This window comes from Pholis gunnellus (genome assembly GCF_910591455.1).
Source record: "Pholis gunnellus genome assembly, chromosome: 18".
NCBI lineage: Eukaryota > Metazoa > Chordata > Actinopteri > Perciformes > Pholidae > Pholis > Pholis gunnellus.
The window spans coordinates 16,341,685-16,363,175 of NC_136545.1; the positions used below are offsets into that span (position 1 = coordinate 16,341,685).

At 46.0% G+C, this 21,491-nt stretch overlaps 2 protein-coding genes across 8 annotated transcripts in view; one reads left to right on the forward strand and one right to left on the reverse strand.

Moving 5' to 3' along the window:
* Nucleotides 1-916: 916 nt before the first annotated feature.
* uck1 (uridine-cytidine kinase 1) lies at nt 917-3,645 on the forward strand. The gene is made up of 7 exons (XM_079179381.1): nt 917-1,088; nt 1,542-1,701; nt 2,064-2,160; nt 2,266-2,408; nt 2,487-2,581; nt 2,670-2,718; nt 2,806-3,645. Exons 1-7 carry the CDS (start codon nt 999-1,001, stop codon nt 2,997-2,999), a joined length of 828 nt encoding a protein of 275 aa, XP_079035507.1. The 5' UTR covers nt 917-998; the 3' UTR covers nt 3,000-3,645.
* rapgef1b (Rap guanine nucleotide exchange factor (GEF) 1b) overlaps nt 3,642-21,491 on the reverse strand; it is a 36,880-nt gene continuing 19,030 nt past the window's right edge. The window contains exons 4-27 of one of the 7 annotated variants that reach the window (XM_079179375.1): nt 20,087-20,243; nt 19,911-19,999; nt 19,677-19,832; nt 18,966-19,016; nt 18,301-18,415; nt 18,021-18,207; nt 16,997-17,518; nt 15,964-16,166; nt 13,583-13,744; nt 11,472-11,624; nt 10,856-10,948; nt 9,826-9,911; nt 9,295-9,400; nt 8,491-8,566; nt 8,014-8,101; nt 7,282-7,371; nt 6,551-6,736; nt 6,115-6,199; nt 5,926-6,020; nt 5,753-5,831; nt 5,559-5,660; nt 5,333-5,430; nt 5,115-5,243; nt 3,642-4,856 (exon numbers count right to left, since the gene is read on the reverse strand). In XM_079179375.1, coding sequence (XP_079035501.1) covers nt 4,706-4,856; nt 5,115-5,243; nt 5,333-5,430; nt 5,559-5,660; nt 5,753-5,831; nt 5,926-6,020; nt 6,115-6,199; nt 6,551-6,736; nt 7,282-7,371; nt 8,014-8,101; nt 8,491-8,566; nt 9,295-9,400; nt 9,826-9,911; nt 10,856-10,948; nt 11,472-11,624; nt 13,583-13,744; nt 15,964-16,166; nt 16,997-17,518; nt 18,021-18,207; nt 18,301-18,415; nt 18,966-19,016; nt 19,677-19,832; nt 19,911-19,999; nt 20,087-20,243 — 3,259 coding nt within the window. In that variant the 3' untranslated portion in view covers nt 3,642-4,705. Of the gene's footprint in view, nt 4,857-5,114; nt 5,244-5,332; nt 5,431-5,558; nt 5,661-5,752; nt 5,832-5,925; nt 6,021-6,114; nt 6,200-6,550; nt 6,737-7,281; nt 7,372-8,013; nt 8,102-8,490; nt 8,567-9,294; nt 9,401-9,825; nt 9,912-10,855; nt 10,949-11,471; nt 11,625-13,582; nt 13,745-15,963; nt 16,167-16,996; nt 17,519-18,020; nt 18,208-18,300; nt 18,416-18,965; nt 19,017-19,676; nt 19,836-19,910; nt 20,000-20,086; nt 20,244-21,491 lie in introns of all 7 variants that reach the window. The other 6 variants (XM_079179376.1, XM_079179374.1, XM_079179377.1 and 3 more) reach the window with 6 other exon arrangements.

The following is a 21,491-nucleotide window of genomic DNA, read 5'->3' on the forward strand; positions in this document are numbered from 1 at the left end:
TGTAATGGCGATTGTTTGTAAATTACCTCGAATATATTGGGATTTCTGGTCCACATTTTGTTGTTGCTTATTATTGGCTGACACACACACACACACACACATATATATATATATATATATATATATATATATATATATATATATATATATATATATATATATATAGCTAGTGTTTAATATAGCAGCCACATATCATTCAAAAGATTATTTTAGTAGAGACAAGTGAGAAGCAGAGTAGAACATGCAAGTTTTCAAGTAAATAGTAAATGGAAATCACATAATACTGGTTAAATGGATAATGAACACCTCTGCAACTGCAGTTCAACATGCACTAGAAAGAATTGTGATATTTTGATTTAACCAATAACTGTTATCATTAATCGCGCTTGTGAATTTACACTTGTAGGAACATTGAGGAAATCCTTGCTGCCAAAGGAGAGACTGTGAAGAGGATTGCAGGAAGTGCTGCTTTGGAGATATTGGTGGATGAATCCATCAAAGACAAGTCTCCACGTGGTGAAAACACAGAGAAATCGGACAACAACCCAGAAAAATAATGATGCTGCATTTACACTGTATATTTTAAGATGTTTATATTTAATGATATAATAAACAAAAATGTTTTGCTATTGGATTTGTTGAATAGAGAATTGTGTGAGACCAGTTCTTAACAGAGGGGATATAACTTTAATCCCAGCTAACTGATTGCAAATGAAACAATCAAAGGCAGATAACCAAAGGTATTCAGAAACATTAGATAGCAAACGTGAATTTCCGATAATATATATACTTTAACATGTAATATTTAAACATTGAATGCAGTTCCGCTCCAAACTGTCCTGTGTTGACATTTTGGGCCGAGAGCGCGTTAGTTCTCGCGAGAACCAACGCTCCTGTTCTCGCGAGAGCAGAGCGTTGTTATTGCTACAGGTTAGCATAGCTAGCACTCGGCCAAGCTATCGTGATATCCGTAGTCTTTCTGAACTGTTGGGAGTGCGATGGATGTATCCGGAGCCCTAGACGAGGCAGACAGGCCACGGCATCATCCCTTCCTAATAGGGGTCAGCGGAGGAACCGCCAGCGGCAAGGTCAGTCCGTTTTAACCGGATGATCTCCCGACTACGGAAATTAGCCACCTAAGTAGCTTAGCTTAGTTTGCTAGCAGCGAAAACACTAGCTTTATCAAACGGTCACATCAGGTGGCACGCCCCCCTTGCTCAGTTAACATTTTCTCATTAAGACAGTAGAACTTTAGCTAATATGTACTATGTTCACCAACACGTATCACCTTTTAGCACTACAAAGCTCCATACAGCTAACTAGCCGCTGTCAAGACTTAGTCAATACCTTTAATACCTGACCTGGAGTCAGCTGATTAACACGAACGCTACATTGAGAAGGTCACTGATAGTAACGGTACAATGTTTTGTTCCACACTTCCATACATGTTAACGTGTCCTAGCTAGTTTAACCGAGTAAATTACGCATTCCGATAAGTCATACATTACCAATAACTGAGCATCAGAAGTTGTGTGCCACAGTCAACAGTTTGCGCCAAGATCATGGAGCTCCTGGGCCAAAACAAGGTGGACCACCGGCAGAGGAAGGTGGCGATCATCAGCCAGGACTGCTTCTACAGGGTCCTGACTCCAGAGCAGAAGGCGAAGGCGCTGAAGGGCCAGTACAACTTTGATCACCCAGGTAGGCCCGGGCCACAGAAACCTCTTTCTTCTCTCTCTCTCTCTCTCTCTCTCACTCACACACACACACACACACACACACACACACACACACACACACACACACACACACACACACACACACACACACACACACACACACACACACACACACACACACACACACACACACACACACCTTTATTCAAAAGAGGTGCACTGATGTGTTGTTAGACTTATAACTATCAGTTTTTTCCCTCCTGTAATATCCAACCAGCACCATTTATTTTTGTTAAACATTATTAAATGTCACAACTGGTGTAGTGTGTGTACATTGTTTACATGCACTGCATTTAAATACTGTTACTGTTTAATGTCTTGCAGAGGCGTTTGACACCGAGTTAATGTACAAAACCTTGAAGGACATCGTGGAGGGAAAGGTGGTTGAAGTTCCAACATATGACTTTGTCACTCATTCCAGGTAGGAAGGAAGGATTTCACCGTGATTCAGGAATCTTCTTGTTAAATAAAACTAATCATAGTCATCGACATTGCCTCTGTATGAAGAATATGTGCATATTTCCAGGTTGGAGGACAGGATCACAGTTTACCCAGCAGACGTGGTCCTCTTTGAGGGGATCCTGGTCTTCTACCCCCAGACAGTGCGCGATATGTTTCACATGAAGCTCTTTGTGGACACAGATTCAGACGTCAGACTGTCTCGCAGAGGTATTGAAGTCTCACATCACACACAATAATCCAGATGTTGCCACAATATATAAACCATGAAACTTAATTTTCCTGTAGTTCTGCGGGACATGACGAGAGGGAGAGACCTGGAGCAGATTCTCACGCAGTATACAACATTTGTCAAGCCTGCTTTTGAAGAGTTTTGTTTGCCTGTAAGTATGATTTTTATCACAAATTCTGTGCCTGTTTTCCAGTGCCTTACTCTGCAAACTAATCTTAAGTAATTTAATTCTCTCTCAGACAAAGAAGTATGTAGACGTCATCATTCCAAGGGGAGTTGACAATATGGGTAAGTGTTTTTTTCCTAACTAAGATGCTTTTCTGCTAATTTCTCCAGCATGAGTGCTTGACAAATCCTCTCTCTCACTCTCACCAGTGGCCATCAACCTCATCGTACAGCACATCCAAGACATCCTGAACGGTGACATCTGCAAATGGCGGGGTGCGGCCATATATGGCCACGTGCGAGGCTTCAAACGGGCCATTTCTGACCCGGGCGACCTGCAGAGCGGAGCCTCAAATCCTTCAGGAAAGAGGATCCTGCTGGAGCCCAGTTGTCGGCCTCATTGAGACTGTGTGGACGCGTGGGGTGGGGTGGGCGGCTGTGTCCGGACTGTAAATATGAGCTTTGGAGTTGGGAATCGCTGCGACTGATTTGTGTGGGACGGGTCAGTAACTGTGATGGCGCTCTCACCTTCTGCAGCACGTTTTTTGTTCATTAAGTATCCACATCCAGTGCTGCAACCTCTTCATGATTTCACTTTAATTATTGGTGCATAACCAATATAATAGATGCTTGTCACATGTAAAAGTCTTCCAAGATAGTGCTTGACTGTGGTCACATGACCTGTTACTGAGCTGTATGGTAATGACATGAGGGTAGGAAGCGTTATTTAAATGTTTCATTTCAGTCATGCTTTTGCACTTTGACCTTTATATATATATACACATATATATACCTGCTTATTTGTTTATTATAAGAAGATTATATTTAAATTACACTAACCTTTTATCTCGCTGCTTTCCCAGTTTGTTTTAACTTATTTAAGTCTAATATTCGGCCAGGTGGCTGTGTGGTGTCACACTTTGTTAATTAGTGCTTCCTTTTAGTACATGCGTTTGTTTTTTTTAAAGTTCATTTTCCAATGACAATAAATAGAAAAGTGTAAGTGTTATTTGACAATGAAAATGAAGCTTCTGACCAACACGAGGTGTATAGAAACAGAGCTGTTTGTTTTATTGGGAGTTTGAGAGCACAGTGTGATGTGTTGGTTTGGACTATTATCCCGAGAGGGAATCAAAATGATTTACTACAGCACAGTTTGGAATGACAAACACACAAGTCACTGAGGACTTCAGTCACACAAAACACTCTTTCACACACCGACATGACTGGGACGTGATTGCGATTGCCTGGTGGTTCTCTACACTTGAACACGGCACACAATTATTCAGTATGACATACATAGATCACAGCATCTTTAGTAATTTATCTTTTTGTGTTTTTTGCTTTGCTTTTTTTTAGTGCACACACGTGTATGGCACTTTGGGAGAAGCTAAGCTCTTCTCGTAAGCATAAACATCCTTTTTAAGAACAAAAGGAGCACTGTATATAATACATTTCATAACCATACATGATTCTTACACAAAATGTTTCAAAACTCATCGAATTCCAGTCTGTAATGGTCATCCTCTCTTCCGAGTCCAAATCCCCTCACGGCCCCCCCCCAGCAGCTTCGCGTTGACGTCTCAGTTCAGGGCGGGCCGCTCTTGTGGTTCTGTTTTTAGGGGATGTCATGAGTCAAGGAGAGGGTCGCAGAAGGAGACCAACAAATGGCACATACATAAAAGAAAGAGGAAGGAGCAACTTGGAAAGTAACGGACCATTCGGCTCAATCTCACACACGCACGCAACAGCTCCACTCTAAAACAGAGAGCCCAGGGAGTAGACTTTGGTTATTTCCGTAGCGTCTCCCCGTCCGCTCTGTGTGATTCTTCACTCATCCTCGGGGCCGGGCTTCTTCTCGCTTCACCAAAGTCACAGAATCTCTACCCGTCTAAACGCCGGAGCCACAGTAATCCCAAATATAATCTCCCAGAGCGGCGGAGCTCCTCGTGAACCTCAGCCACGCTTCTGTAGTTTTGTTCTGCATCCAAAGAGTCTTCCATTAGCTCCAGCGGATAAGCTTCCATTCGTCTATTCTCTCAGTCTGTAGTAAAGTGGAGTTAGTGTCATGAAGCACAGTTGGAGGTCAGTCTCGGAGGCCCACGGGGCCCTAGGTCTTCTCCTCGCGCTCCGTCTTGCGCCGGGTGATGTTCCTGGGCTTGATCTTTAGCGACAGCTCCCACAGCGCCTCCTCTGCCAGGTGGTCGCTGAAGTCGTTGAAGAAACAGACGATGTCGTCGTTGCGCTTCAGCTCATAGTGCCTGGGATGAGAAGAGGTGGAGGTTTGATTGATGCGGTAATTCATTAGTGGGGAAACAAAACAGCCCGTGTGGAGATGGCCGTGATGCTTTATATTAAAATTTAATGAAAAACAAAGTAGGCATCCACTGTATTTCCTGCCAGTGGCAATGAAATGATGACATTTATTACTCTGATTGATGTCAACAAAGCGTTCTAATGATAGATCAAGAGTACCTGCATCTTTTCATCATAATGTAAATTCATCCCAGTGGACTTACACTTGCTGGAAGCGCCGCATGCTGTCCAGAATGTTGAACTGCTGCCAGCGTTTGGAGAAATTGACCTTCCCGTCGATGAGGTCGGGGTTCCCCAGGTGGACGAAGGTCAAGTCCTGCAGAATGAGACCCCTGGAAGAACGACGAGTCATGTCAAGTCGTGGCTCTCGGATAAAAAAAACAACAACATCGGTATGAGATCGAACATTTGATTCACTTACAGGTACGGGATACACGGAGGCTCAACCTCAGCCAGAGCCGCTCTGTACGCTCTGAAGGAGGAGGAGCTGTCAATCAACGTGCAATATTCCTCCAATCCCTGAGAAAAGAAGAAGGAGCGATGTGAGAAGTGTTGAACACAGATACTGTAATCGGTGAGAGTAGATGTGTGTATTCAGAGACTACATCTCTCCTTTTTTTACAAGCTGATACGTGTGGTAACCTCACCTCTGAGGTCTGTTTCTGCCACTCCAATCTCCTGATGGGGGCGGAGTCCAGAGCGGACAGTATTGCCAGGTAGGAGTTGAAATTATTCAACTTTCTTAAGTGCTGTAATAACAGATTTGAATACATGTTACAGCATTAAACAACAAGGAATATTAACGCGACAATTAGGATATTTAAGTCTAAAGGTGACTTACCTTCATTATCTTTATGAACTTGAGAAGCAGCTTCTCTCTGTCTTGAGCTTTCTCCTGCTGAATTATCAAAGAGCGGACCCTAAAGGGTAAAGAGAAACAAACGGATGGTATAAGAGGGAAGCCAATGACAGATATGGAGATGTGACGGCATGAAGTTTGTGTGTTGGTCTTACCAATAGCTCATGTTGTTAAAGTGCTCTGTGAACTGAGTCAGGTTCGGACTCTTCTCCTCGTTCTGCTCCTTGGCCCAGAGCAGGACCTCAGGGATCTGAAGGAGAACGGGAAAGAGTTAAAAGTTGAGGTCGACTCTGTGGCGCTCACCAACACAATGAACAAGGAGTGACACAAACACACCGCCGTACCTCGATTTTATAGAAGAGCTCGGCATCAAGAAGAGTGAGCTGATCCGCAATCTCATGACTGCGGAAGTCGTGGAGAGTTCCAGGCCTGTCGGGACACACCAACGATTAGGTGATGTCTTCAAATTACAGTCTTCTACAGTGATTCCTTTTGGTGCAGTCGAATGCTTTTACAGGAAGTCTGGTCTTGTTGTAACATAAAAATGAACCTACGGGTTTGACTCTCATTTGGTTATGAAACCTAACTAATTATCTATTCTACATAAATATTAATAGCTGGAAGAGATTTGAGAATGTATTTTGGATATTCAAGTGAAGCATTAAACAATTGAGAGGAGTCATTGTAACACTGTCCGCTTTCCTCAAGGGTGCGGAGCTTTAAGAGTAAGGTTACATTACACCTGCTATCCACACATGCCGACCCTTGACCCCAATGTACCTTGCGGAGACCCCCCGGGCAGCGAGCGGCTTGAGTGAGTTGGTGTAGCGCAGCAGCTTCCTCTGCTCCACCTTATCCAGGATGTTCTTGCGGAGCACGCGGGCGAGGCTGAGCTCGCCATTGCACACCAGCGTGAACACCAGGTCCATCAGCTGTTTCAAGATGTCCTCCGTCAGCTCCACCAAGCTGGAGGAAGAGTTGTGATGGGGCAAACATGGAGGAGGAGGAAAGAAAGAAATCAATTCAACTGGTTATTGATGATCAGACGTTTAGTTTATGACCATAACGCATCAATTAGAGGAAGATTTGGAACAAAAAGAGGGAGATCTGCAGATGCTGTTGCAGAAACAGACATATTTTCTGGTTATAGCTGTCGGCAGAACAATAAAGTGAAGTTCTTAGGATGATTGGATTCGAAAAAACATTTTATACGGCTGCAATCCATTGTTGGTAAAGTAATATGACTGAAGAATGACTTTTAGCGTTACATCCCAGCTTCAAATCTCTCACGCACGAGTTTACACGATGCCTACAGGTGTCAATAACCAGCTTCTCTTAGCACACTGCATTGTTTTTGTCTCTAACAAAATGACATTGGCATACACAATCCTATTTAAAGCACCAGCAACATCCGTGTTCCTAAACTTACACACGCTTTCATTCATTAACGATGATTAATTCCTCTCAATATGCTTGGAGACATGTTGCTGAGGAGGTGCACCGCTACTCACCACAGCTCATCAACCACACGGACCAGCACAAAGAATGTGTTCTTGCTGACTCGCTTCTTGAAGGTGTCCGGACTGTGGCAGAACCTGGTGTATGTGCTTAGTGGTCAAGGACACTATAAAACAATACTACACGTGGAACACAAAATACAGTAACACATTGAGCTTAAAAGCTCCTTTATATGATGCTTCATCAAGGTGTGTGGAGTTTTGCTTGCATCCCTCCACTAGAAGAACATCTTGTGGTTCTACAAATCAATTCAATGATTATTTTTGCTTTACTTTATTAATGTAAAACAACACATTTCAATATTAGGGTTTAAAATAGATGCCAATTTAGGGAACACTGGGCATGGCACCAAAACTGTGGTTTCTTTTCAGCCATGTAGTTATCATATTAGCCTTATTATATGGAAACGTACATCATCACATGGCCATCACCGTCAGCGCTGTGGAGGAATAAAAGTCTACAGCGGTGCTAGCTGCTCCGTCAGCCAGCCGCTAGCTGAAAACAGTGACACAGCATTCCACGTGGACGTTTGCTACCAGAGAGGCAGCATTTTTTGGACCGTGGCTCGGGGGGTCTCCATCTATGAATGTTTGTAACTGAGAGCGCTGAATATGAGCAAACAAGTCTTTTTCTCTGTAAATAAGGATTTATTAAAAGAAAAACAGCCTTCAGCCAACAGAACAGTGATTACGCTCAGAGTGACACGTTGAGTGATTTGAAAAGGATATCTGTAGTGTAGCTTCTTAATGAGGTCCTCGGGGGTTATAAACGTCCTATAAGTAGTCAGAAAGGCTTCACAGTACAAAACAAGATCTGTCAAGAAAAGAGAAAAAAAAGCAACATATTTCAATTGAAGTGCAGCCAGAGCTCCCAATTAAATGTCTCGAGCTGAAAACACATCACATGTGAAGGCTGCACAGCCGACATACATACTGACACATCGCCGATAACTGAACCACAGAGACACTATTTAGAATGCTGCTCACGTGAGGAGATTAGAAAAGCAATAACACATCTGTCAAACTACAGAACCACACTTTACAACGAAAAAAACCAAATAAATCTGTCTTTGAATTGAAATGATTGCAGGTCTGTCAAGGTAGCAGAAGTTGTCCCAGTGACCCAGAAGCCCAGTAACATACTGAGCTGAACATAACAAACACACGGGGTGAGAGTGAGTCGGAACGTGTTCTGTACTGTACCTTTGCGGTCCGTTTCGGTAGCGTGGACTAATAGAATATCTCCTGATCCTGCACGAACGTCAGGGCCATCATCGCTCTGGGGGGAAATTGAAAAAAAGAGAGCAAGCGAGGCGTAAAGAATTGGAGAAAATGAACGACAGACAGAGAGATGGAGAGAGATGGATGAGATGAGAGGAAACGAGTGGTTAGAAATGATGAGCGATGATGCACTCTAGCCCAAAATGTAGCCTGCACCTTTCCTTCTTCTGCCTGTTTTTCTTGCTTTGCTCCCCCTTCTGAACAGCCCCCACCTCTCCCTGTCCTGCACCAGCTCCCCTGATGACGAAGAAAAACTCAGACTTGTGTATGATAAAAGCCCAACCACTGCAATATGTCTTCTATAACAACTCTACATGTCACCGCAGGCTATGAATCCTCCCTCCTCTCATTTCTGAGCCCTCAGCATCCCTTTTTAGTGAATCATTGCTGCCACATTGCCCCTAACCTTGCAGAGTGGAGCGTTTTCACACATCTGTCTGTCAGACTGCACCACACAGGACAAAGGAGGAGTAGGCGGAGGAGGAGGAGGAGGAGGGTGCTTTGTCAATTTCAGCTCTGCAATTTTAGATATCTAACAGCAGGGGGCAGCAACGGCCGTCACTGGTACATCTCAGGGTCTGATTTCACATGGGAGTGACTCACAGTGACCTTTAGCCTGTGCTGGACTAACAGGATAAAATGTGCTTTGTATACCGGTGCTGCACACTTGTGTCACGGCAGAATTCTAAAAACAGTACTTGGCCTCAGCAGCGGTGTGTGTCTTACTTCTTGTTTTAGTGTTATCCTGCTCATGATCTCCTTGTGGTCTATGAGGGAGAGCTCGTCTACGTCTTCCTCATCGCTCCCAGCCGACTCTGTTGACTTCTGCCTCCTAAAAACAAACGCACACACACGTCATCAGCACAGAAACACTCACACATATCTGACACACCAATCACTGCAGCAGTCATACTGCATACAGGAGCTGAAATGTTGCTGCAGTCGTCAGTTTCAGCTTCTCAAATGTGAGGACTTAATGTTTTTCTTTGTTGTTTAATAGCACATTTAATACCGTTTCTGAATTTATCATCTTGGGGTCTGTAGAATAATAATGGGTATTTTTCATAAATTTACAACATTTTAGAGAAAAACGATTAGACGACTAAATGTGATTTCAGTTTGCACTTCTTGCTTAATTTCTAGTATGTTTATTTCTTGTATATTAACAGAACACTAGTAGTACAGTACATACTGTACACATGAAGTGGGACACAGAGTATATCCCCTACAGGATCATATTAACATTACGACCCTTACCTCTCCTTGTCCAAAGCCTCTTTGCTGTTGGCGGATGGCATTTGAGGGGCGGGGTCTTGAAGTACGTCGTCAGCCGTGATCGTTTCCTAATCATGAGGGGAAAAGCAATAATCAACACGTGACCTGCAAGTTACATGGAACAGCACGGATGAATGGTGCCGTGCAGTGACAGACGGCTGGCTGCTGATGAGGGATGAACCACCAGTGCATGCAACACTGTTGGTGGAAGGGAGGAAGGATGCTTTGTACAAACATCTACACCACTAGAAATCAATTGTGTTGATGGTTAAAATACAGATTTTCTTGAGTATGAACGAGGAAAAACCTAACAGATGAGACACTAGAGTGTAGAACTCATACACACGGGAACCGCACCACATGTAAAACTACAAATGCAATCACACACACACCTACACATTGTTTGCTCTCGCTTACCGTACATTTGCTCACAACCCAAACACACCTTAAATACACCCTGAACGTACACGCCGGCCCACGGGAATACAAGCGCACAACCACACACACACACACACACGCTGTAAAAACATGCACAGGTGCACATAAGCGGTTATGGGAAATGTTATTGGAAAAAAAATTGAAAACCAGCGGACCGTTGAGAATCCCGTTAGGAGCGGCGACATGTCAGGTGTTAGTTCTGAACAAGGTTAAATGCTGGTTACAGTAAAAGCGCAGCCACAGAGACAGCAATCACCAGCCAGTGCAGCCAGAGCAACATACAGACGTTTTCCCACAGACACCAACCACAGCACATGAGTCCCTCGCAGGCAAAAACCCGTGGAACCTGAAGTCATGCTCAGTCAGATTTGGCTACATTCACATTCCATTTCAGTGCCATCAGTTCGAGGGATGAATCGATACGAGCAGCTCGCGGCGAGTGACGTCTGCCGGTCAAACGGGCCTCCTCGCGTCAAACCCCACCCCGCCGCATTTTCGAATCGATTCATACTCCTTGAAGTGACGGGACGTGCAAATGGAATTGACCTTTCACCCGTGGCGGTGAGCTACTTACTCTGAGGGAGAGAGGCAGCTCCCCATTGGCCTGGCTGGACGAGTACAAGTTGACGTACTCCCCCTCTCCGCCCTCGTCGTTTGCGCTCTCGCTCTACGGGAGAAGAGGAGGCACACAAACCCAGGCGTGAGGGTGCGGAGAGGGGCACAGAGTGTTTGCTAACAGACGGCAAAGTGTGAATATGTGGCTAAGGAGGAGGGGGGAAGCGGCTAGCTGGGGGTTTGGTTTTGGTACAGTGAGCGGCGTGTTTTTTCCAGCTCAGTATCATCATGACCACCGGGTGGCACTGGAGAGCATCATTTGTAAAAGGGAATACTCTTTACTGGCAAAAAAAATAGAAACATGCAGTGCAACATGCTCTACTGGGATTCTTTTAAGACCAATAATCAGACAGCAGACAGTTTGTGGGCAGTGATGATGACAACAAGACACAACTAACTGAATGAGTCACTGTATTATCATGTGAGCAACAACACTGAGCACCACACTGCTGTCATCCAACACCAATCTGCCAGAGGAAGGGGTCCAACATCACAATTTATCGTCCGTCTTCCCGAGAGCTGGTTCACTGAAGTGTTCCGCTCGTGCTTCAGACGTCTATCCTGTGTAAGCTCACCGCTGAGGTGTGGAGAGAGTCAGTGAGAGAAGACTCGGAAGGAAGACAGACAGCCACAGAGCCCAGTGAGCCCGCCAGGGAACCGTTGGGCCCACCGCCGCCGCCGCCGCCATCCAGAATGGTGGCATTGGTCAAGGCAACCTGGTCCAAGCTCTGCGATTGGTGGAAAGAAAGGAAAGCAAGAAAAGAAAGGAAAAATAAAATAAAAGAGAGCAATAAGAGGATCAGAGAGGTGAAGACAGAGCAGAGAGGAAAGGAAGCTGAACAATAGGAAGCAGTGCTAAGGAGACGTGTTCACCTCATTCTCCTACAACTCCATTAAGCCTGGACTTTCAGAATGATGTGCCTGAACATGAAATGAAATAAATTGCACCGCACACACACACACACACACACACACACACACACACACACACACACACACACACACACACACACACACACACACACACACACACACACACACACACACACACACACACACACACACACACACACACACACACACACACACACACACACACACAAAAAGAATGCCAGACTGGGACCAGTGTCAATGGACGCATCTCCTGTGAGATAACATGGAAGATGGCAAGACGGAAATGTTTAAAACGATGGAAACACCACCTCTGAGTGTGAATATGTGTTTAGGCAAGAGATGTCTTCACAATGTGCATGAGAGTGTGAGTGAGTGTGTGTGTGTGTGTGTGGCCAGCTGAGGAGATGCCTGTCTGCAGGGAGGTAGTGGTAACCTGTTTTAACACGTTGCAAATATCAGCCCCCTTTTTCAGCATACCGGCGTGGAGCGGTGCATGCACAGATCACTGATAAACATCACACACACACACTCGGCTGACACCAACACACACACACACACACAGACGCGTTCACGCGTTCATGCACAGACACGCAGGACCGGCAGGAAATCAAGGCAGCTCACTCGCCTCCTTTTCACAACAACAGTCTGTTCTAACATCAGCAAAGCACACAGGGGGAGACACTTCTCCATTGAAACTAAAATACTGGATATTTCTTCCCCTTTCCACTCGACATATGCAGAGCATCTTTTCCTGGCATGCCTTACCACGCCTTAAAAAAAAAAAAAAAAACACCCCCCTAAAAACATCACGCCCCTAAGGAGTTGAGGAATGCAAACATTCCACAGAAACGGACAAATGGGAGGTGTGGAGGTGCGTGTGCATTCGTGGTGGGAGGGGGGTGGCGGTGAAGAGGAGACTGCACAGATAGGAGAAAAGTGTGTGGACAGCGACCGACGCTGGAGGACGAGGAGGAGAGGAGAGAAGAGGAGCAGAAACAGCAGGAATGTGTTTTCCATCAGGTCCATCTGGTGCTGCATTCCACTGCAGATACCCTGAGGGAGATCCACACCATGCTCGCACACTATGGGGTCACCGTGGGTCAACCCCCCTCAAAATACTGACCCAACCACTGTAAGACAGAGCCAGGGTCAGGCCATAAGTAGCTGGAATATAGCACTGATTAACCACGAGCTAAATTCATTAACAACAACCTGTTGATGGTTGAAACATTCCAGTGGGACACACAAAGGGCTATGTGGCTGTTTATAATCCCCAACCAAAGGCCTAACGGTCTCCTGTGATATTTGGATGGGCCGCTCCAGACACACACAACTCCCTTTCTGTGTCTCTGAGGCAAACAGAGGAGAGGGAACGGGTCAAAGAATTACATGTGGAGGAATGCTTCAGTGCAACACACAGAACTTGGCGAGCCACAGGCAACAAATAACTGCACACACACTCACAACACTGCAAAGTACACATTAATAACATCGTATATAGAATACTTCAGCTAAAAAAAACACACACACACAGCAAAACAAATTCACACGGTCGAAGCAAATGCACACATGGATGGGTGGGTGAACAAACCACAACTCTTGAGGGATGACCCCATCAAAAAGGAAAATAGATAGACTGCATCGCATATGGAGCACACGCACACGCACACGCACACGCACACGCACACGCACACGCACACAGGTTAAGCCGCCCCTGGACCAGTCCAGGACCACACAGCACCCACACCGGAGTGGAGACATGGAGGTGGAGCGATGGGGGGGGGGGACTCACCGTGGGTGTGATCAAAGAAGCCTGGCCAATCAGGTAGGAGTTAGAAACGGACATGCTGAGGCCCAGCCCAGAGCCCGCCTCCTCCATGGCCGCCACAGACGGCTGGAGGTGGCAGGAGAGAGAAGAGGAGGAGGAGGAAGAGGGGGAGGAAGAGTGGGAGGCCTGAGAGAAGGAAACAAAGAGGAAGAAAAAGAAGAAGGTAGAAAAGATAGAAAAGAAATTGAGTGACAGTAATGGGGGTTAAGGACGGCAAAGAGGGAGAAAACATGGTGTTAGAGGAGAAAAAAGAAGAAGAAAAAAGGGGACAGTTGATTACACTAGTAAGCGAGACTGAATTAGAGCAGATTTAATCAAAGATCAGCAGAAGTGAAGCGGTGAAAGCTGCGGAGGATTCTGGTAGTTTGGCTGAGAAGCATCAGCTTACTGCCGGTAGAAGTAAATACTTAACAGACGAGCGCTGTTGAAGTGCTACTGAATATGTGTGTACTGTTTAATTTAGAGTTCTTTCTAGGAAGCCGTAATTACTAAAAGGTCATGTGACGTGTACAGGTTACACACTGTTACGTATAGACTTTCTTTCAGTATCTCCAGCTTTAGAGGCTTTTCCAGAAACCAGGCCAACTACAACACGTCCTGAACAGGACCAATGGGATCCGTTTGATTTTTGCACACATTTCGTTATCCACGCAGCAGCTGAAATTACTTTTTTTTTTTTTTTAGCAAAGCCGTGTAAAGTCGCCAATGCGTGTAAGCCTGGAACATGGGTTTATGGAGGGAGCAAACCGGCTTATTCCACTGGGCCACGAGCTCATCAAGTCCAAAACATGAGGCCAGATTAGGCCTCGTGGCCGGAGCAGAGATGAGTGCAGTTGGACTGTGCGCTCAGACAAAAGAACGATAAAAATAAAAGCTCTAAATACAGAGTTGTGGTGGCGGAGAGAGGACAATGGACAAAGAGAGAGAAGAAAGACTCTCTGAGGTGGCCCGGGTAGACTGCCACTCAGCCACAGAGTCTATTTTCATTGCTGGGGCTCCGATACTGTACATCCAGCTATGCCCTGCAGGACAGCACCAACGGTTTACTGTCCACAAATGTACCGTCATCATTACTACACAGCTTTAGGACAACCACAGATCAATTTGTCACCTTCAAATATGTATAGAAGGCATTAGTGGGGGAAAATACGCAAGCGTGTTTCTTTGTGAGAACTCTCATCGTCTCATTTGTGACCCTCTGGCAAACCACGGGCCGTCTGAACATGCAATGGTTTTCTGGTTTTGTGGCTCTATAGCGGTGAGGTTCTGGTATATTTCTATGGGTTAATCCAGGGGGCTTTTAAAAATGTTTATTTGGAAAGCGGCAGGAGACGCACGCGACTTGCTCCAATTTAGGATGTTTTGTGGAGGTTCTCGTTTCCCTGAATCTCTAAATCAGCATTAATTAAAGTGAAATCATGAAGAGTTTTAATCTCAAAACCTGATTGATGCGTGAAAGTAGTGTCACCTTTTTCTAACTGATCCCCTCCCACATCAAACCAGTGAGAAGAGCATTGAGTAAAATTTTTTTTTAATAACAACCAAAATTGTTCTAACTTTGGCAGAAAATAGCGTGATCATGTCGGACCCCACCGCTCATACGGTAGTAAGAAGAATCATTAGCCGGCCCTTTAAAAAAAGGTTTTATTTCAGACTCGCATGGCTCTCCCAACGTGCCTTCTCCTGCTTTGATCCATCCAATCGTGTCTCCTCCTCTCTCCTCTCACTGACTCGCTGCCAGACAGTTGTCTCAATTAACCCAGACGCCGACCCAGATTAAGATAAGTGGACTGGATCTGATGCGTGGCTGATAAAGGCTGGTCTTATCTCCCACTGACAACCAAACACCTCTGTGTGTGTGCATACAAAAGTCTGCTTTGGTTTCAGAGAGGGGAGATGGAGAGAGTAAGGACGGAGGGGGGGGGGGGGGGGGGGGGGGGGGGGGGGGGGGGGGCTGAATAGGTGAGAGAGATAACAAGATAGGAGGAGACTCCACTGAAAAATAATGATGGTTACCACTGGAATGCATCCTGCTGCATTCTTTCCCTGCTCTTTGCTTCCCAGCCAGCATAAGGCATGAAGACTTTTAAACCAGCACAGAGCGCTACCACAGAGGGGTGTAGTTTGAATTTGAGGAAGAGGAACTGAACAGTTGAAGGAATGTAAATTACAGTTTTGCTCACACAGTCCAAATTAGTTAAACCAACTTTTCATTTCTACCCACGTGCAAAAAAAAAAAAGACATTCAATTTAACCCTGGTAGTTTATAAGAACCAGCACATTATCAAAGTGCTTCAGAAGGGTTATTGTCATCATACTTGCACACACGGAGAGGTTTTTCTTACCAGCTGCCTTTGTTTCGGGGGCAATGCTGGAGGCAGCAGCGGCTCGTGGACTGAGTCAGTGCTGCTGAAGGAGTCGTTGAAGCCGTAGACCTCCTGGAAGCGCTTGTTGCGCTGCTCGTAGATGCTCTCACTCTGGGGCATCTGGTAGAACACCGAGGGCTGCGGCTCGGAGTAGTCTTCCACAAACTGCATGTACTGGAGGACTGGAGGTGGATTAGATTAACAAAACATGTATAGTTTATTTTGCTGTGACTTTAAATTCAACAAAGTCAAGAATACTGCCACTAAATTGTGTCCGTATAGCGCATTTTGGATTTAAATCAAGCCTCACTTTTCATAAAGGGGGCACTCCAATGATTTACTATTGCACTTCCACAAAGTTGGGAGACTTTAAGACTTTAAGAGACATATAAAAAAGAATCAAAAGCAGCAAAGGCTGAGATATCTTGACAAGAAGGTTTTCCGCTAAAAATGTCTCCAAGCCCAACATGAGATCATCCTGATGACATCACCAGTTATTTCTCAGAATTGACTAAACTCCTCCAGAGCCACAGAAGATATTTTGCAACTTCTTAGTAAAATCCGTAGTGTCCCTTTAAACTGACTCCACCTAAAATCTCACATGCATGTAGTCACACACTATGGCAGCAGGAAGGGCTGGCCGTTTGGAATGACATAATACAGTAGCTTGAGAGGAAGTGATGTAGCAGGTGTGTCATGACCAAATGACCAAACGTTGCCCTCGGTGCCCCGGCCCCATTGTAGCACATCCTGGTTTTCGCTTCCTGCCTCTATTCACAGTGGAGTATTTCCTTGACATCAGCTGTGCCTCAACGAACTGATGACAAAGTGCAGCCAATGTCCCACTGACTCCTCCTAAAATCACCCTCAACCCTTACTGTATTCCTCCCAATATTAGACTCTTTGTCCCTTCCTTTGCCTCAGTGCCCGCTACGCATTCATCTCAATTAAAGCTTGTTCTTCTTCCCTGCCTTCATCGCTCCCTCATTACACTCCCATCCCCCCCACTTACTGTGTCTGCTTTTCTTTTCCGGCAATGGAGGTGGGCTGGCGGGGACATCTGCATGCTCGCCGGCTATGTACTGGGCGACGAACACGCCCCCGTTGGTCTGCGGCATGGGTGAGATGGGTGTGAACAGGGGGAATGGCGGCGTAGGGTGCAGCTCCTCTTCTGACAAGTTGTCATATTGGGAGGGGTAGCGCTCATACAGCACCCTGGAGCCCGCGTCAGGGAAGGGCGACTGGGTGCTGCGCCGCTTCTTCTGGGGAAGGGCGGGGGGCGCGCTGACGCGGAAGGAATGTAAGGGATTGGTTTGATTAGGCTGCGGGGTCCAGTACTCTGGCTGCTGGTGTGGGGGGGGGGGGCTGAAGCGGGGATGTGAGGGATGCTGTCCGGGGACCGGGGAAGAGGACTCGCTGTGAGACTCGGGCAGGGGGCTCAGGCACCCTCCTACTGGTATCGGGGGTAAGTTTTCCCCAGCTGACAAGTCCTGGTGGAGGAAGTCATAATCCGGGTCGTAAGTCTCCGTGTTGTCTGAAAAGGTAAAAAAAACTAAAAGGTACAAATTGCATTTGAATCATCATAAAATTCAGACTGAACACACACAACCAGAATGTAGCTTTCAACTGTAACACCATCACAACAAATGAGCTGAAAAACAAAGGAGACATGAGCAAAAGTTTGTCACGGGTTCGGTAAGTTGGTTCCATTTTTGATCTGGTTCCCTATTTGCCAAATACCCGAAATAACAAAACTCTTATTGAAAGAGGAGTGTAGAAAATATTTAGGAAACGAAAACAAGCAGGGAATACTGCGTGAAAATGACACGTTACCAGTAATAGACCATATTGGCTGGAGCTGATTGACTGTAATTGTCTTACGGTTACAGTATGCAAAAACTTTTGGGTGTTGTCTGGTCAATGTGCTCTTTGTAAGCCAATGTGTGTGTGTGTGAGAATTCAAAAGGATTTGCATTAGATTCAGATTGATAAAACTCCATCGAACCCCAACCGCAGCTTTGCCTTCGTAGTCCTACCTAGCGTCTCACAGCTGGTGTTACGAGAACACTGACCGCTGTCCTGCTCCATGGAGGAAAGCTGTTCGTCGGACTTGCTGAGTTTCCCCATGCTGCTGCACGGAGACAGGCGGGGGGAGTCCCCCCCATAGGACTGGCTCCCCCCAGAGAAACGCCTCTGGAGGAACTCCTGCTCATAGTCCTGCTGCTGCACACACAGAGAAATACCTTTAGCACTCCTTTTTTTCCCTTAATGGTCAGATTAGTGAATCTGTTAGTTACACAACAATGCTTCCTCCACCTGTCTGTGGACGCTGCAAGGCAAGCTGGAGCCGCGGCTCATCGGGGCAACCACCGCAACCCGCGTAGGCGAAGGGGCTGACTGACGCTTCTTAGGGGGAAGAGCCGGCGGAGGGCTGCAGATAAGAAACGCAAACAGAAACGGCAGAATGAAACAACACGTACGTTGGATGTTTTTGTACAAGAAGCAAAGTCAACACAGACAACGAGGCAAGCACGCAAAACACGCTTTCTCAGGCATGTATGCACACACAAATCCATGTATGAATACATGAACACACACACATTGTCATCCCTCCTATAGCAGGATGAAAGTGAGGGTGTTTCATGTTAGCCTCTCTCAGCTGTGACATGATGCTGTGCTGCTTGTCAGACCTAAATTCAGTGCGTTAAAACCGGGTCAAAATGGGGCGGAGAGCGGAACACAAGGCACCATGATATGGAGGCCAGCAAAAAAGACACGGCACAGGTCAGTCACACACGCTCATGCACTGCACGGCCCTCTGATTGGATGAGGACTTCTTCGGGAAATGCTCAGGATAAAACAAAAGGTTTGGGAGAATGCAACCATGCAAGTCAAAAACACTTTCATCCAATCCAGAAGCTTTATGGGGGTCTGGGGTGGGATGTTATAACGGAGACAGGTGATCCTATGGGCTAACATACTTCTCCTTCTGAGAGGGTCTCCTTTTGCCGGCGTCAGCACTCAACTGTGCTCTGTTCCCAGAATCCAAAAGGGAAACCAAAGATGAAACAAGTAGAAAGAGTAAGAAAGGAAGAGACAGAGCAACAGACAAACCAAAGTGCGCCATATTTAAAGCCCGGAGTGTGAAAGTGATGAAAGATCCTAAGGAGTCTGGTATTTTGAGCATTTGGCTCGATGGAGCTGTGGCTGGCTCGCATGGGAAAAGAAATCTTTGATTTTCAGACTCAAAAAAGGTCAAAAGAAATCAGTGAAAATGAAATAAGGAACTCCCCTTTCCCTCCCATACCCACATCCTAAAAACCTTCTTTATTCCTCATTTGATAGCTCTGAATCATTTTAGTTCTAAAAATAAGTTCAATCTAAAGTGAAACGGCTGTGATGAAGAAATCCACAATGGGCTTCGCTTTTATGAGACCGTTGCAAAAGGTCACAACATTTCTGTGGCCACATCGTCGTCGTCACTGCTTCTCATTGGAACAGGAAAAAAAGGAACCTTGAACTGAGACGGAATTTCATACTTGGTCTTGTAAAAGCTTTCTGACTTCATCACGTCAACAAATACAGCTAAATGAGACATCTTGTACCGCCGTCGTAACATTCTGCATCCTCCCTATATAGAGATCGAACCCTGAAATCCAAGGTGCTGAAGTGCGTGTGTGTGTCGTCCCCACCTGAGCTCTGCCATTTTGGCTTCAGGAAGGGGGGGTTTGGGGGGGGCCACGTCCTCATCTGGTATGTCGGAGGCAGCCTCTGCGGGAGTAGCTGCCGGAGCCGTCTTATTCGAGACCTCCTGCTCCCGATCTATCGAGGGCATCTCTGACGATACGCTGCTACACACAGAAAAGCCGTCTGAGTGAACAAACTACTTTAGAGTGTGTGGTTTGTATTCCGCAGAGCACACTCACCTCTCTGCTGTGGTAGCAGGTGGTGCTGGTTTGTTCGGGCTGGTGGGCGACGGCTGCTCCTGTTTCTCTATAGTCAGCTTCACCAATTCCTGTTCATAGAAAGAGCTTTCAGTGGCTGCTACAATAAACACACACAACACTCCCCACAGCATTTCCTCTATCAGCAAAGGGTCTACCTTTACTCCATCCAGGACCGCTTTGATGACGCTGGTGACGGACGCCACGTTTTCCTTGTCCTCCAAGTCGATGCCATCCAGCATCACCTGGTCCGCCCAACGGATGAGGTTGGCGAGGCTTTGATACACGCGGTTGTGGCAGGAAGACAGCGCCGAACTGTTGGAGAATACGGGTTGGGTGAGCGTAAGAGTAGAGCACAGCATTTCAGGGGAGAAATTCAAGAAGGATAGACAGAAACGCGGCATATGGAACAGATAAAGAGACGATGTACAGGAGGTGGGAGACGGTATGGAAACCAGAGGTGCAGAAAGGAGATTGATTCAAGACAGCACAACAGACGGTTGAGAAAAACTTAATGCAATGGTGACAAAAATCACACATAACATACACTTCCATCTGTCTACCAGCTATTAAACTACATATTCATGGGGCATTTGTTGAGGAGGTATGCCTGACTACAAGCTTAGAGGTTGGAATAAGCGGGAAGGGAAGAATGTACAACCACACAGGGAAGTGGGGTGTTGTTTCTGCCTGTAGTGAACGGTACATGTAGACGCAACACTGAGGTGTGGCCCCGGCCTGTACCAACATGCTGACGCTGATTCACAGTGCGGGAATACCCATCCGCTGTCTCTGTGCGGCTTAGCTCGACGGTGAGCGGGACACGACGGGGTTGGCAGGAGGATTTAGAGGACGGTGATGCAGTTGGAAGGGTGGAGAGGTTTGACCCAGAAAGACTAAAGGGCTGTAAGTTATACTGTAACTAAGCAGGAACAGTTAATTATAATTAAGTCCACAGCTATGAGTAACTAGTCAGCGTGTGTTTGACACACAAACCTTTCGGCAAATAAGCACTTTAATCAACTTAGCACTGTGAGCCACAACCGTGGGTAGGAGTCACACCCACTGTTGACCTACTTATTTGACCGATATTGATTTAAATCACTGCAGACACACTGTAACACTGTGGATGTTTAACAGATGGCAAGACATTGTTGGCATTATTAGCATGTGAGGGTAAGACTCTTCTTCGTCACTCAATAGTGACTTGATGTACAGTAGTTTATTTGCCAAAACAAACAATCTGCTGAACTTCTCCTGCGATCTGACTCCATTAGACTGAGGTCAAATCCCCAGAGACGGCTGCTTCTCAATGTTGCAGCAACAATCCATCAATCGCTTCTAAACACAGGGCTGCGAGAGACAAAATCTGTCACCTCTGACCTCCACACTGACGGATGGGGAAAGGCACAAAGACAAAGAAGTTCTAACATGTCTTGACAATCCCAAAAAGAACTGCAGCTAAGGTTACGTTTCGCAGAAAGGGTTTACTAAACGCAGAGAGTAAAACTAACACTATCACTATCGGTTAATATATCTGAAGGTAACACTTCTGATAGCGTG